The sequence below is a fragment of the Rhinopithecus bieti genome, unplaced genomic scaffold, assembly GCF_001698545.2.
Source record: "Rhinopithecus bieti isolate Rb0 unplaced genomic scaffold, ASM169854v2 scaffold_5132, whole genome shotgun sequence".
Taxonomy (NCBI): domain Eukaryota; kingdom Metazoa; phylum Chordata; class Mammalia; order Primates; family Cercopithecidae; genus Rhinopithecus; species Rhinopithecus bieti.
Window position 1 is genome coordinate 2349349 of NW_016804791.1, and position 15633 is coordinate 2364981.

At 40.8% G+C, this 15633-nt stretch overlaps 1 protein-coding gene across 2 annotated transcripts in view; it reads right to left on the reverse strand.

Moving 5' to 3' along the window:
- Positions 1–15633, reverse strand: part of SMYD3 (SET and MYND domain containing 3) — a 594032-nt gene that overhangs the window by 169794 nt on the left and 408605 nt on the right. For both annotated transcript variants that reach the window (XM_017870421.1, XM_017870422.1), the window contains exons 5-6: positions 5736–5803; positions 3723–3825 (exon numbers count right to left, since the gene is read on the reverse strand). In XM_017870421.1, the coding sequence (XP_017725910.1) occupies positions 3723–3825; positions 5736–5803 (171 nt within the window). The remainder of the gene's footprint in view (positions 1–3722; positions 3826–5735; positions 5804–15633) is intronic.

Genomic DNA, 15633 nt, shown 5'->3' on the forward strand with positions numbered 1-15633 from the left:
CCTTCCTGATTCATGTTTTATAAAACTATCAGACCAAATGAATTTCATATTTAAGATAATGTTGAAAAGGTAGCCAACAGCAATCCAGTCAAGTGAGCCATGATTTACATGATACTACACATCTCTCTCTAGGAGGTGGCTGAATGGGGAGACAAAAATCCAAACTCAAAAAAAAAAAAAAAAAAAGGCCCAATAACTCAGCATTACGATGGAGAGCCTTAAACAGCAAAGTATTATAAATGTTGCTGGATGCAAGGAAACTGTAAAAGAGGGTCCAAAGGATGGATTTATAGAGAAACAAGGGGTAAGAAATTTCCATGGCAACTTCTGTTATCATAGACCTTGGGCAATTTTCCAGCTCTCCTTGTGTGAGATTTGAAATGCTCCCATCTTAAACTGGCAGTAGACTGGCTTTCATATTCCCTTCCTTTCAGGAGCCATGGGATACCCCTGAGGACTGCCGGTCATTTACAAATGTCTGAGATTCTATTCCAGCTTTTTTTTTCTTCTGAGACGGAGTTTCACTCTTGTTGCCCAGGCTGGAGTGCAGTGGTGTGATCTTGGCTCACTGCAACCTCTGCCTCCCGGGTTCAAGCGATTCTCCTGCCTCAGCCTCCTGAGTAGCTGGGACTAGGGGCGTGTGCCACCATGCCTGGCTAATTTTTTTATATTTTTAGTAGAGACGGGGTTTCACTATGTTGGCCAGGCTGAATGCAAACTCCTGACCTCAAGTGACCCACCTGCCTTGGCCTCCCAAAGTGCTGGGATTACAGGCATGAGCCACGGCGCCCAGCCCTATTCCAACTCGTATTTTGTCTTTAAGAAGTCTTGTTAATTTACTCAACAAATGTAGACTGAGGAACTTCTGCCTCAGTTGCTGTTGAGTCTTCCATTGTGAAGCCTATATTCTGACACACAGACCCCAAATAGCTCATATTAAAATTGTGGGTGCCCTAATGAACACGAAAACCAAATGCAAAGTTCATGACAGGAAATTATCAACATGCCTAAATTTTTTTCCCAAGGAATTTTAACTTTAAAAAAATTAATACATAATATTTATACATATTTATGGCGTCCAGGTACTATTTTGTTACATGCATAGGATGTGTAATGATCAAGTCATGGTATTTGGGTTATCCGTTACCTCAAGTATTTACCATTTTTGTGTGTTAGGAACACAAAATGTCTAGATTTATTCCTTCATTAATTTAAAGTTAATATTTGTACAACAAATAGGAATTATCCTGCTTAATCAATGCCTCAAAATGTCTCTTCTCATGGCTCTCCCTCTCCTCTACCTCTGCTCCAAGGGGTCAGTTTGAAAGGCATAGGATATATTTTAGTTGTTGGGGGATGGCTACAGGCATTAGTTAAGCACATGCCAAGGACGCCAAGTCTTCTCCAATGATGCAACAATCCCACACAATAAAGAACTGTCCCATTCAAAATGGCAATAGTGTTCCCACAAGAAATACTGCTGGTCATGAGAGTAAGCTCAATATAATAGTCAATTCAACAAAAAGTTATCAAATGCCTCCTGGGTGCAAGGCAAAGTGCTAAGAGATACAGAAATCAGACACAATTGTCTATCTTCGTAAAGCTCATAAATACAGAGGTCTCCAAAAGAGCCATAATAACATGCCAAAGATGTATTAATAACCACTATAAGGGAGAACTTCCTTCTAACATGGGAAATCAGGGAAAGAGTCATAGACGAGATGGTGATTGAAAGGTATCTTAGTCCTTTTTCTGTTGTTTTAACAGAATACCACAGACTGGGTACTTTATAAATACATTTCTCAGTTCTGGAGGCTGGGAAGCATGATGCCAAGAGCATGGCACCGGCATCTGGGGAGGGCCTTCTTGCTGCCTCATCACAAAAGGAGGTGGCAGGAGTGTCCTCTATCTTATAAAGCCACCAATCCCATCATGGGGTTCCCACCCTGATAACCTTATTTAATCCAAATTACTTCCCAAAGACTCCACCTCCACAAACCATTAACAAGAATTTGGGGATAAAGTTTTCAACAGATGGAATCTGGGGGACACATTTAAATCATAACAAAGGGTCTCGAAGGGCGCATAATAAGACAAACAGCCATAGCGGACAGAGAGGACGATGAATCAGGGGAAATGTTGTTCAGCAAGACCTACAAAATGGAATGCAGAAATGTTTATTAACAAGCTGGTATATATGAAGGACTTGTGGGGAGAACCTTCTTTTTGTTGAGAAGATGTCTTGCTAAGTACCACAGGGGAAAATATGTGAGTCTGAAGGGCTTTACACTGAGTGGAAATGTCTCGTATTAGGCAAGAGGAAGGATTTGCTTGTTGCTCCAGAGATGGAAAGAGAAAGATGTGAAAACGTCAAAGCAGCACCAAAAGACAAAGTGTTTTATTCAACCAAGTGAAAAGCAACCATGGGAGAATGACAGGCAGCCAAGCCTAGGAAAATATAAGAAACTTTCTTTGTTGTTTCTGAAAATTCCAACCAGTTCTAATTGCTTTTGTCAAGTTACTTGGTTTTTTTAATTTGCAAAAACATCATCATCATCGACAACAGCAGCAGCCACTCTTCAGCCCCCAAATGAATATTGCTGAAAATAGTGGTTTCATCTCTTACCTGCCTTGAAGTCCCACGTGGCCCCAGAAAAAAAAAAAAAGAAAAAACAAAATTCTCCATCTCACTGACATATATCCCAGTATACTTCATTCACTGGTCCTAAAATCTAGAAATTTAGCAAGTAGTTGTGTAAGAAGTGGTTTATTCCACTGAATATCAGTTTGGGGAGAATCTGGTCAAAGCCAAATCCCTGTCTACATAAAATATGGTACCTCTGAGTTTAGGTTTTATTGGCTGAGCGCTGCACAAATGCAATAAAAGTTTTTGATACTGTTTTCCTTGCAATAAATATCCACTTTAGCAAATTGGAAAGGAGAAGGAAATGGGGTTCTGGAAAGTGTAAATATCTGTAACTCAGAACTCAGCCCGGGTAGTCACTGTGCAAACCAGTGCAGCCTTAGGTTCAGAGCCCTGGAGCAGACCCTTTGCAGCTGCCTTGTGAGAAGGTTCTTCACCAGAAGAGGCTGGCTGCACAGTCCATCAAACTGGAGGGTCGAGGCCAGTTCACTGCTAGAGGTCATCCACCCTGTCCTCCATTCCCTTTGCACCTTTGCTGGAATGGTCACCCAGAGATGCCGGTTTGTAAAGTCCCAATGTTAGCCTGAGACAGTATAAGCTGTTTGTTTTATTAGCACAAAGTAAACATGCAGAATTACCTTCAAAATGTAGCCAGTGGCCTTTTGGGTAAAGAAGTCCTGGGGACCCCACTCACAAGCTGGGATGCCCTCCCTGCCCACGGAAGGATATGAGAGGCTGCTCAGCTGTTGCCACTGAGGAGATTTAATGACTTCCCTGTGTGTGCATAAAACACACACCCTCTGTCACACACAAACACCTCTCTCTCTCTCACACACAGGACAGGAACATTCATCATCCAGAAACACGGTGACCTCTCCCCTAAAAAATTAGCCCATTTGTGATTTGGGAGAAGAAAGGACAGGCTGCTGGGGAGAGCTGACTGTACTCTGAGTACCCTCAGTGGCAGAAGGACAATGAAAAGCTGTCCCCTCAGGCACAATCGGTTTTAGGGACAGGCCGAGCGGAGTGGGTCTTTGATAGGAAAGAAGACCAGGGTGGGAAGCATGAGTTTCCTTACCTCCTCTCCCACCTCGATGTCCCGGACGGCTCGCAGTAAGAGGTGGGGCCCATTGAACACAATGGAACAGTTGGGGTCACAGCTGTGATTGAGCAAAGAGATACTGGAAGAAAAAGGGGGAGACTGTCACAGCTCAGCAGGTAGAGTCGAACAACTCAATCTACCACATGCAGTGAGTAACAGATACCTTCCTTCGGGGGCAGGAGCAGGTGGGGTTGACAGGATACCAGGGCCTCAGGATTCAGGGTACATTCACAGAAATGTCACTCCCACACTTCCTAGGAAGTGCCATTCTCCCCAAGATGCAGGCTAATTAGGGAATTCTATCATTTAATAATTCAAAATTTTCTGAGTCCTTTTTGGTGACTGGGGCATAGTTGACTGATTAGATAACAGTCAATAAGGCAGCCAAACATGGTCGGAAAAACCTGACTCAGAAAGAAATACTTGGAGGGCCGGGCGCAGTGGCTCCCGTCTGTAATCCCAGCACTTTGGGAAGCCGAGGTGGGTGCCTCATTGGAGGTCAGCAGTTTGAGACCAGCCTGATTAAACATGGTGAAACCCTGTCCCTACTAAAAATACAAAAAATTAGCCGGGCGTGGTGGCGCATGCCTGTAGTCCCAGCTACTCAGGAGGCTGAGGCAGGAGAATCACTTGAACCCGGGAGGTGGAGGTTGCAGCTACTCAGGAGCTGAGGTGGAGAATCACTTGAACCTGGGAGGAGGGAGCCGAGATGACACCACTGCACTCCAGCCTGGGTGACAGAGTGAGACTCTATCTCAAAAAAAAAAAAAGAAAAAAAGAAAAGAAAAATGAAAAGAAATACTCTCAGACATAATGGGATGCAGCAGCCAAGATACTACCGACCTTTCCCATAGGATCTAATTTGTTGAGCTCCTTTGGAAAAACGGTGGCCTTTGCTAGAACATCCACATTGAAGAATAATTAGGAGTATTTGCTCTTAAATACAGAGCTGATGTTATTTTGTCAACTACATCCTAATGCATCCTGGGCCACAGTCCAGTCATTTTGTTACCTTGGAGGTATATTTCTTACCATCTGGGAAACAAACTGGATTTCAGCTGCTATGAGAAATTGACAATAACTAGAATGAGCACTTCCATGTAGAAACACTTTCTTGCATTTGAGCGTGTTCATCACATTTCATCCTCACAACGATCTTATGAGGATCATTTACCGGGAAAGAGGCTGCCACACAGAAATTCAATGGCTTGCCCAAGGACATACAACTAGTAAGTGGTGACGGAATTTGGACCAGGGCCGGAACTCAGAGCGCACGCTTTCAATCATCCTATGCTACTGCCTTTTGAGAACCACCTACCAGTAGACCTACGGTTAATCACAATGGTGAGAAATAAGAAAAAAGGCTGAATTCTTAGGTTCACAATTATTAGAAAGTCTAAATTTGCATTTGGACTCTTATGGCATAAAAACAAAATGAAACTGGGCGTGACTATAGTGCTTGTGGGAAGACAGTTTCATAGCTCCGTGGGAAGGTTCAGCTCAGCACAGCTCAGCAACGGCTGGAGAGCGCGTTCAGGGGCCAAAGCCTAGAGTTTTCTTGCCCCCCTGAGTGAAGGGGCTCAGAGCATGCCAACGCGAAAGACAGAATGAGCCCAACTGATGCGTACGGCAAATCCGGTGAAATAATCCCGTGCTTCAGCTCAGGAAACTGGGGAATAACCAAAAATCAGCCTAATGGTTAATTAGCACCCACGGTCCTCAACTTCTTCACCCAAAGTCCCCCTGAGAATAAGAACTTAGTTCTGAGATCCGCCCTTTTGTTAATACCACAGCATATAATGTGGGATTATAAAATTGTTTTCTTTAAACTTCACATTTTCCTTTTTTTTTTTGTAATTTATTGCTAAGTTTTAAGCTTGGCTCTTGAACAAGCCGCTGAAGCTGCCTTTCTAACTGCCTCTAAAGGGCTGGGGATTTGGGTGGGAATGAAAGTGTGTCTTCCAGTAAATGAAGTACCATACACCATACCTAGGATACAGGCCAACACCAACTTCCTGCATCTCGGCATTACAGATGGTGAAAGAGTTGCAGATCACCTGTAAAAACGAGGGGGAAAACCATCAATATTACCAGAGTCACTTAAGAAACTTCATAGCCAAGAAAATGAAACTTCAAAATCAAATGTAGGAGCATCTTAGTAGTTGCGTAAGAAAGATCCAAGCCAATCATGGATGCTCTTTGATTTACCACAGAATCTATCTGGGATATACTCCCCCTAACAACATGAGGTGGTTAAATGCAGAAATACCAACCTCCTGGGGGGAAAAAGAAAAACAGACTTAAACCAACACAAAACCACTAATTTCAGTCTCATTATCCACTACACCCAAAGTTACAGTTACATGAAATGTTCAAAATTCAGAATACAAATAAGCTATTTATTGAAAACCAGACTCCTACAGTATCATGATTTTTTCACTCAAACTGCATGCAGTTTCCAAATGCCACTGTGTATCTGCTGAGTAATGGCAACTTGTCTCTTACTCCCCAAAAAGCAAAGTATCAGCCGCGTGGTGGCTCACGCCTGTAATCCCAGCACTTTGGGAGGATAAGGCAAGCAGATCACAAGGATAAGGTCAGGAGATCAAGACCATCCTGGCTAACATGGTGAAACCCCGTCTCTACTAAAAATACAAAATATTAGCTGGGCATGGTGGCGGCGCCTGTGGTCCCAGCTACTTGGGAGGCTGAGGCAGGAGAATGGCGTGAACCTGGGAGGCAGAGCTTGCAGTGAGCCGAGATCTGGCCACTGCACTCCAGCCTGGGCAACAGAGTGAGACTCCATCTCAAAAAAAAAAAAAAAAATATCCCGAGCGAGCCTGTAATGCCATACACGTTGATGAAGACCACAGGGAGCACCGGAGGTCATTTAGTCGAGCCATGGCATTTACTAGAAGTCCCATCGCTGGGTATACGACACAGTCCTATGTCTTACGCAGAGACAGAGCAAAAGCAGTAAAAGACACAACCACTGTGCTCAAGGAACTTAAAAACCTCGTTTGTGAAAGAAGGTTGATGTATGAGGTCACACAGAACCGTGGAAAGAGCACTGGACCAGACTCAGGAAATCTAGATCCTGGCTATAATCACCCCTTCAGACAGGTGCGAGGAAAAGAGCAGTGAAGAACAAAACCAAAGTCCTTGCCCCTGTGGAGCTCAAGTTCTAGTTGAATAGACAGATTAAAAACAAACAAACAAACAAACAAACAAAAAACCCAACGATAGAAAAATGTCACTTGTAGATAAATGCCAAGGAGAGAAACAAGGTCCTTGCAGAGAACAAAAGTTGTCAAGAAAGTTCTTTAGGATTAGGTGTCATTTAAGCAGTGACCTGAAGGGACTGCTGAAATGAACGTGTGTATTTATAGGCGATAAAGGTTCATATCAGGAGAAAGACCAAGTGTAAAGGCCCTAAGCTAGGAATGCCCGTGGTTACAGGGGAACAGCAAAGAGGCTAGTGTGACCAAGGCAGAGTGGGTAAGTAGAGGGGCAAAATATGAGCTCAAAGAGGGAGTGAGATCATTTAGGGCCCTGCTGCCACGTTTGGGTTTTGCTCTGAAGGAGACAGAAAGCCACTGGAGTTTGAGCCAAGGCATGAAGGAGTCTGACTTCTGCTTTAAAAGGATCGTTCTGGCTGTTGTGTAGAGAATGGGCCATAAAAAAGGTGAATGGAAGTGGAGAAAATGGTTAGGAAGTCACTGCTAGAGCCCAGGTGGTAGACAACGGTGACTTGGAGGTCAGTGGTGGGAGAAGTGGGTGACACAGCCAACAGGACTTACTGCAGGACGGCATGTGGGTAATGAAAGAAGTCAGGATAATGCTTGAGTTTTTGGCCTGAACAAGTGGAAGATCATAGCTACCATTTATTAAGATGAGGAAGAATTTAACAGGAACAAGTTCGGTTACAGGGAATTGAAGGGAAGTCCAACAGTTCTGTTTTGGTTAGGTTACATTTGAAATCCAAGCAAAGACTAAGAATGAACAACTGGAATTCACAAGAGGACTTGCGCCTAGAGATATAAATTTAGGATGAAACATGACAAAGGTCATCAAAAAACAAAAAAAGGAGAAGAGGCTAAACATTGGAGATGAACCAGAGACTACAAATGGATGCTGACTTGTTATAAAATTTCTGTGGAGGAAACAGTGATGACAAATGTCTCAAATCAGGTTTACATGAAAGAACACATTGAGTCCTTTGAGACTCTTCCACTGCTCCAAACAGCTCTTACATGAAATCTAGTACAACATATCATGATTTGGCTTTTTTTTTCTCCAAATATGTGATAAAATTGCAGTTTCAAATCAAGAGAAAAATTGTACATACATATTTGTAAACGAATACTAAATGGCTTTAAGGACATCTATTTTGCACTAAGCAGCAACAGTATATCGTCTATATATACTTATGTATAAAATGGATGGTAAAATATAGAACAAAAGTCCTATCTTTAATTTTGAAATTTTAAACATTTTCAAGTGTGTTTAATTTGGGGAGGGATATATGTTTTAACACATATTTTAAAGTATAACGAGAACTGTAGTAGAAGTAATCCACCACTGACAAAGCCAGGTCAAACACATCTCATTTGTTAACTTCTGAATCAAACCAGCATGGTTTTTTCCTGAACTATGAAGCAAATTCATGGTTTTTTTCAAAAGAGGAAAAAATCCATTTATTCCATTGGTTTATTCTGATGGATTCTGATGGAATGTTTAAGAAGGAAAAGCTAACAAAGGGAAATGTCAGCTTGCTTGTCTTCCACTAGGAAACTTTTCCTGATTTTCTAAGATGACTTACCTCATTAGCAGCATTTATCATACTGGATCATTATTTGCCCATTTACGTGCCATCATACACAACTAGATCGTAAAATACTTGCGGGGCAGACACAGTGTTTCATTCATCACTCTAGTCCTGTACCTGGTACAAAGCCTGGCAAACAGACGACACTAAAGAAACTATTTCTCTTTTTTAGAGATAAGGTCTCACTCTGTCACCCAGGCTGGAGTGCAGTGGTGCGATCATGGCTCACTGCAGCCTCGAACTCCTGAGCTCAAGCAATCCGCCCTCATAGCCTCTGGGGTGTAACTGGGACTACAGGCCAGCACCACCACCCCTGATTAATTTTTTAAAACTTCTTGTAGAGAGAGGAGTCTTGCTGTATTGCCCAGGCTGACCTTGAACTCCTGGCCTCAAGTGGTCCTCCCATCTCGGCCTCCCAAAATGCTGGGATTATAGGAGTGAGCCACAGCTCCTGGATTTCATCTATATTAGTCTGAGTGTTATGTGTTAGTCTTTCTGGGCTAGTATATAGAAGGTTTAGTGTTTTGCCTACTCTCACTTTTATTTAAAATGCTGGTTCCATTCAGCACTATCTCAATTAATAACCTGACAGGAAATATTTTTGACATATACAACTGAGAGCAACAGTGGATATGCGGAAGCTCTCAGGTGTTTTTTAAATGAAAGAGTAGGTAGATAACATGTCCATGTGTGCCCAGTAACTGGAAAGGAATTGCTCTTTATATCAAGAATTAAAAGAATGGAAATAAAGCCCAGAAATAAAAGATTAAACATTTTTCAAAGTATTCTCTTTGTGAAAACAGTTTTCTTAGGGAACTGCACAGGTTAAAACAGTAAATGAACGCATATGTCACAAAAAGATAACATTTAGAAAAGAATATTAATGGTACTATTTCAATAAAATAAATGCAACTGGGTGAATGAATTCTTTCTAAAAATTAAGCTTGATCATTACTTTAGAAATTTTTACCGTGTCTTAAAACTATAACACATATTTAAATTATTTTATTATTGCATGTAAAGTTATATTTACTTTTCATAATTTTCCTTTAAACTAATTGAAAGCCTTCATATACAACATTATAGTTTTCTAGACAACAAAATCTAGTGAGTTGCCATTGAGCCTCTGTTTTATAAAAACAACTACGGTGAAATTTAAAATGTTCTGTGAACCAAATTCCTACGTCATTTGGTTCAGAGTCTAGGTCCAGAAACTGACATTTGTGTTCTGAGGTTAACAATTCCCCTGTAGATTAGACACAAATAGCAAAATCAATACCAACACACAAAGTGAATACCTCAGAAACCTTATAAAATGAGTGTATTACCATGTATTCAAATTTCACATTTTTCCTGAAATTCTTAGGACTGAAGGCTTTGTGTATTGTAGCAGCAGTTAAACTGAGATATTTGCAACACAAGAGAAATCACTAGTATGCCATTATCTTGCAATGGTAAAAATCAGAACAGCCATAAGAAAACTCACCACCAATCAGAGCTGAGTAATTCTACACCATAACTCAAGAACCCAGCCACTTCCTAGCCCGTCCCCTAATTACTGAATTCTACACAGCCATTTCAAATAATACTTTTGATTTTCAAATATACGTATACATTTTAAAACACATTTAAAAACAAGGGAATTCTGTTTCTGAACACAACTATACAGTGGTTTCCTGCAAGACAATCTGCATCTCTTTTAAAACTTTTCTGCCTAAAATGTTCAGTACAATGTTTGGCACACAAGACTTTAGGCACATCAAGTTTACTAATTAGAGGGACTAAATGTGAATTTTCAAAACGGAGTTTAATGCACTTAGTTTTATTAAACTCTGTGGACAGAAAGACTAGAAGGAGGAAGAGTTGGCAGGTATGAAAACCAAAAGCAGAGGTTTTTATACTACATAATTGCTTCCGCTCCTCAGTCCCCCCACTCCTAGAACTAATATTTCTCTAACTTTAAAAGCATAATAAGTATTTTATTCAGGGTATATTTTTCTCTACCCATAGAATATGACAGGTTATTAAGTACAGATTTTTTCCAAAATCTTCTCATAAACCTTAAGAGATTAAAAATGTTATCTCCCAGTCCCTCCTATCTGTATGGCAAATATTTATCCATCTTCCAGGACTCAATTCAGGCCTTGCCTGTCCCATTCCCTCTTTTGGTGACATAGTTACAATTTTTGCTCGCCCTAAGCATAACAGGTTTGAAATCTCCAAACCAGAACAACAGCGGGAGAGAACCAGGCTGGCGAGGGAGGTCAGCTCAGGAGAGGAGAGGCTGTACTTCCCAAATGATGATTTGCAAATCCCAGGATCCACAAAAGTGTTTCCAGAAGGTTTACGAGAGTACAGGTCATTCCAGCATCTGTTTCAATTTCAATTTTAAAAAAAAATCGATAATGGAAACAAGGACCACACTTACCAGGAAGTTGCTGGAGAGCCTTGTGTTTTACCAGTGAGCATGCTTTGCCCATGCTCACAACTCAGCCACTAAGCTGCATCGTCACTACACTGCTCGTCTTGTGACAGTTTGACATTATAGAGTTTTCCATTGTTTCTTAGTCACGTTATTTCATTTGCAAACCTAAGGGACCCCTGATTAAAGACAGAAGCAAGTAGGAGATATGACCCCCAAAGCACAATGTAGACAAATGGGGTTGCATCAAACTAAAAAGCTTCTGCATAGCACAGGAAATGGTCAAGAAAGAGACGACCGACAGAGTGGGAGAAAATATTTGTAAACCATACAATGGATAAGACGTTAATATCTAAAATATATGAGGGACTCAACACAGTATCAAGAAAACAAATAACCCAATTTTAAAATGGGTAAAGGATTTGAGTAGACATTTCTCAAAAGAAGACATATAAATGGTCAAAAGATTCATGAGAAAATGCTCAATATCACCAAATGCTCAATCATTAGGAAAATATAAATAAAATCATAATGAGGTATCACCTCATACCTGTTTCATCAAAAAGACAGAAGATAAATGTTGGTGAGGATGTGGAGAAAAGGCAACTCCTGCACACTGGCAGAGTCTACATTACTCCAGCCATTAGGAAAAACTGTACAGAAGTTACTTGAAAACTTCAAAATAGAACTGCCATATAATCAAGCAATCCCATTTCTGAATATACATCCAAAATAAGTAAAATAAGAAATATCTGCGCTCCCACTCTCAGGTACATTGTGGCATTTTTCACATTAGCCAAGATAATGGAATTAACCTAAGTGTCCAACAAATGGATAAAGAAAATGTAGAATAGATACACAAATGGAGTAATCATCAGCCCTAAAAAAGAAGGAAATTCTGTCATTTGCAACAACACGGATGAACCTGGAGGACATTATGTTAAGTGAACTAAGCCAGGTACAAAAAGACAAATAATCCATGATCTCACTTACATGTGGAATATTAAAAAGTCAAACTCATAGTAATAGAGTATAATGGTGGTTACCAGAGGCATGGGCTGGGGAGAGAAATGGGGAGATGTTGGTCAAAGTGTGCACAGTTTCACCTTCTTCACAGGAGGAATAAGTTCTTGAGATCAGCACAGCATGGTGACTACAGTTAATAAACTGTATATATATTTCAAAGTTTGAGAAAAAAATTCAAATGCCTCACCATAAAAAATGACACGAGGTAAGGGATATGCTAAATTAGCTTGATGTAATCATTCCATCTTGTATACATTTACCAAAAATTCACATTGTACTCTATAAATATATACAATTATTTGTCAATTAAAATTTTAAATAATTTAATAAGACAGAAAGCAAAGATGCTGAAAAACAAGGGAAAATACCTAAAATGATAATTCCATAAATTTGACTCAAGATGCTTTAATATCATGACTTATCGGGTTGAAATTCTTATAGAGCATCTCAAGACATCTCTAACATTTGAAAAAATGTTAGAAAAAGAACATACTTTGAATACGTCATCTTACATTTTGCAGATGGCATGACGACTACGAAAGTCCCCAGTGCGTTGTTTGAAATGTGCTTGCACTTTGCTGCCTAAAACCTTTCGTCTTATAATCTAGAAAAACAACATAGAAATCATGAAACATAATCTAGCTGATTTATTAAAGAGTAAATTATAAGAATGTTAAGCATCAGTTCATGAAAGCAATATGCAACCTAAGATCCAAAGCAAAAATACTTCATTTAAAAATTTGTGTTGATGAAGGCCAAGCGCAGTGGCTCACTCCTGTAATCCCAGTACTTTGGGAGGCCAAGGCAAGTGGATTGCTTGAGCCCAGAAGTTTGAGACCAGCTTGGGCAACACGGCAAAACCCTGTCTCTATAAAAAAATACAAAAACTAGCTGGGCATGGTGCCATGCACCTGTAGGTCCAGCTACTCAGGAGGCTGAGGCTGCAGTGAGCCATGATCATGCCACTGCACTCCAATGAGACTGTCTCTCCCTGCAGCAAAAACAAATTGTGTTAATAATGTTTTTATAAAACTAATTTACAGCAAGTTAAACCATGTAATATCACATGATAAATGAGAAAACTAAAAATTTGTCTTTATATACTATGATTATTATTAAAGATTTTACACATTTACTTTATAATACAAGCCAAGTAAAAAGTATTACTTAAGTTCTTTATCCCATCACCTATGACAACGTACTTGGGAATTTGTCTTTCTAGACTGTGGTACATTCAACTGTTTTCACAACTGCAATGGTGTCTGTCCCATTTCAGGCCACAAATAAGTCTGCAGTTCACACTAGTCATACAAAACACTCAACAATCACTTGTCACGGCTACAATCAATATCAAGGCCAATATCATAAGGAACGGCAACCATAAAGCTGTGCTATTTTACGTCTCTCCCACAATCAAACTGCCAAATGTTAGCAAATGAAGCCCCTTTAGATAACATGATTGCTTTCTAAAATCCACACCGATTTTCATTTTCTAAGAGCTTTACTCACAACAGAACTTACAAACAACTGTCCTTGATAAGAGAAAGCAAAATAGTCACACATTTGTCCACTGCTCCTTCCCTGAGCTATTACCTGGCATTTCACCTCCTTAAAGTCATCAGATGAAACAATACTTACTACAGATGTCTGTCAAATACGTATAGAAGTATAAAGCTCTGCAACATCAATACGTAGAGAAGTACAAAGCTTGGCAACACCATTTTCATTGTTGTTTTCCTCCCACATCCTGAGGCTCAGAAATACTATGAAATTCTTATATAATTTATTGTAAGACATCATTATAGATTTCTACAGCTCTGCAGTCACATTCTGTTCTGCTACCAATTTCACTCAGATGTGCCCCACTCCAAAAAGTTTCCCAATGAACTGAACTTTCTCCCACGTAGCACACTTCAAGATTCTTTTGTTCTGCTTAAATCTTCAAAACATGCTCTTATATGATCCTGTAGTTTCATTCTTCTCTTTCCAAGTAAGTGGTGTGGAAATCCACCCCCAGCAGTACCAGGACGCTTCACTGTAATCTTAGTCCCAGTACTATATTCCTAAATCAAGTATGCTAGGTGCTGTACAGCACCTGACTGAAGTTGAATTAGATATGGCAGCGCGTGGCTCAAATGATCTGTTTTTCCATCAAATTAATGGAGAAAAGAAAACTACAGAAAAATGTTACACGTGGAAGGCAAGACTGCACGCGGAAGGCAAGACTGCACGCGGAAGGTAAGACTGCACGCGGAAGGTAAGACTGCACGCTAATCAACTCACGTGGAAGGTAAGACTGCACGCTAATCAACTGCCTAATGTAACCCCCAAATGAAAGATCCAGAGTGTGCCGAGATCCCTTTCACTATATAGAAATTAAGGTGAATATTCTCTCCAGGTGAACTTTTGGCAGGCAAGGGTTTGTCATACCGATGATGCCTGACCTCTCAGGGAGTGAAACCCAGAAGCAGGTATTTCCCATGACAGCAGGTGAAGTGCGCATGACTTGTGTACAAGCTGTGTGGGCTCACCTGAAGGCATTTTGGGGACTAGTGCGTGGCTGTTTCTGGCAGCCAGTGGCAGCCTAGATGGAGAGCACCTCAGTGGGCCAATCCTTCCTTGGTTGCCCAAGCATGCCTGATCCCTGGATACTGCCCAGTAACCTAGTGGGCAGGGGCCAGAGAAGAACAAACATGGATCAGATGAGAGAGAGTCACAACTTTAATTATGCACTCCAGAGGCATCAGGAAATACGTCTCTGAGGTCAGACAGCCCCTCTTTTGATCTTTCCAGGTATGCTCCTTTATTTTTGGAAATAAAAAAAGACATAAAAGAGGCAATTCATCATGGCTTCATTCCAACCCCTACACTGTCCCTTTGTCTGGAGGTAGCTCATAATTCTTCCCTCTCCTCTTCCAGACACTTTTATAGATGGCCAGATACACAAATCAGACTGGTGGGAGTTCAACGCGAGGACATCATCTGATCATTTGTCTTCTCTCCTGGTACCATGATCAGCTAGTCACCATCATGAATATATCAATAGTACTGTTCCCAGCCTCTTTCCTGACCAGATTCCTGAGTTGGCAAGTAGCTAAAACACCAGCATACTGCCCCTACAGCTTCAGTGAGTCCCTGCAGCCATTTGCAAGGAAGGTTTCCCTTTCCTGACTCAACAGTTCATCAGAATGTGAAGAAAAGAGAGGAGTTCAAGACCATCCTGGCCAACATGGTGAAACCTTGTCTCTACTAAAAATACAAAAATTAGCCAGGTGTGGTGGCACATGCCTATAGTCACAGCTACTCAGGAGGGTGAGGCAGAATCACCTGAACCCAGGAGGGGTTCAGAATTAGCCAGATCATCGAGACAGAAAATTAACAAAGCTATTCAGGATCTGAACTCAGCCCTGGATCAAGTGGACCTGACATATCTCTAAAAATCTCTAACCCCGAAAACAGAATATACATTCTTCTCTGTGCCACATGGCACTTACTCTAAAAATTTATCTCTTCTAATTGTTTTGCTAACTGGAAGTAAAACACTCCTCAGCAAGTGCAAAATTACTAAAATCATAACCGTCTCTCAGACCACAGCACAATCAAATTAGAAC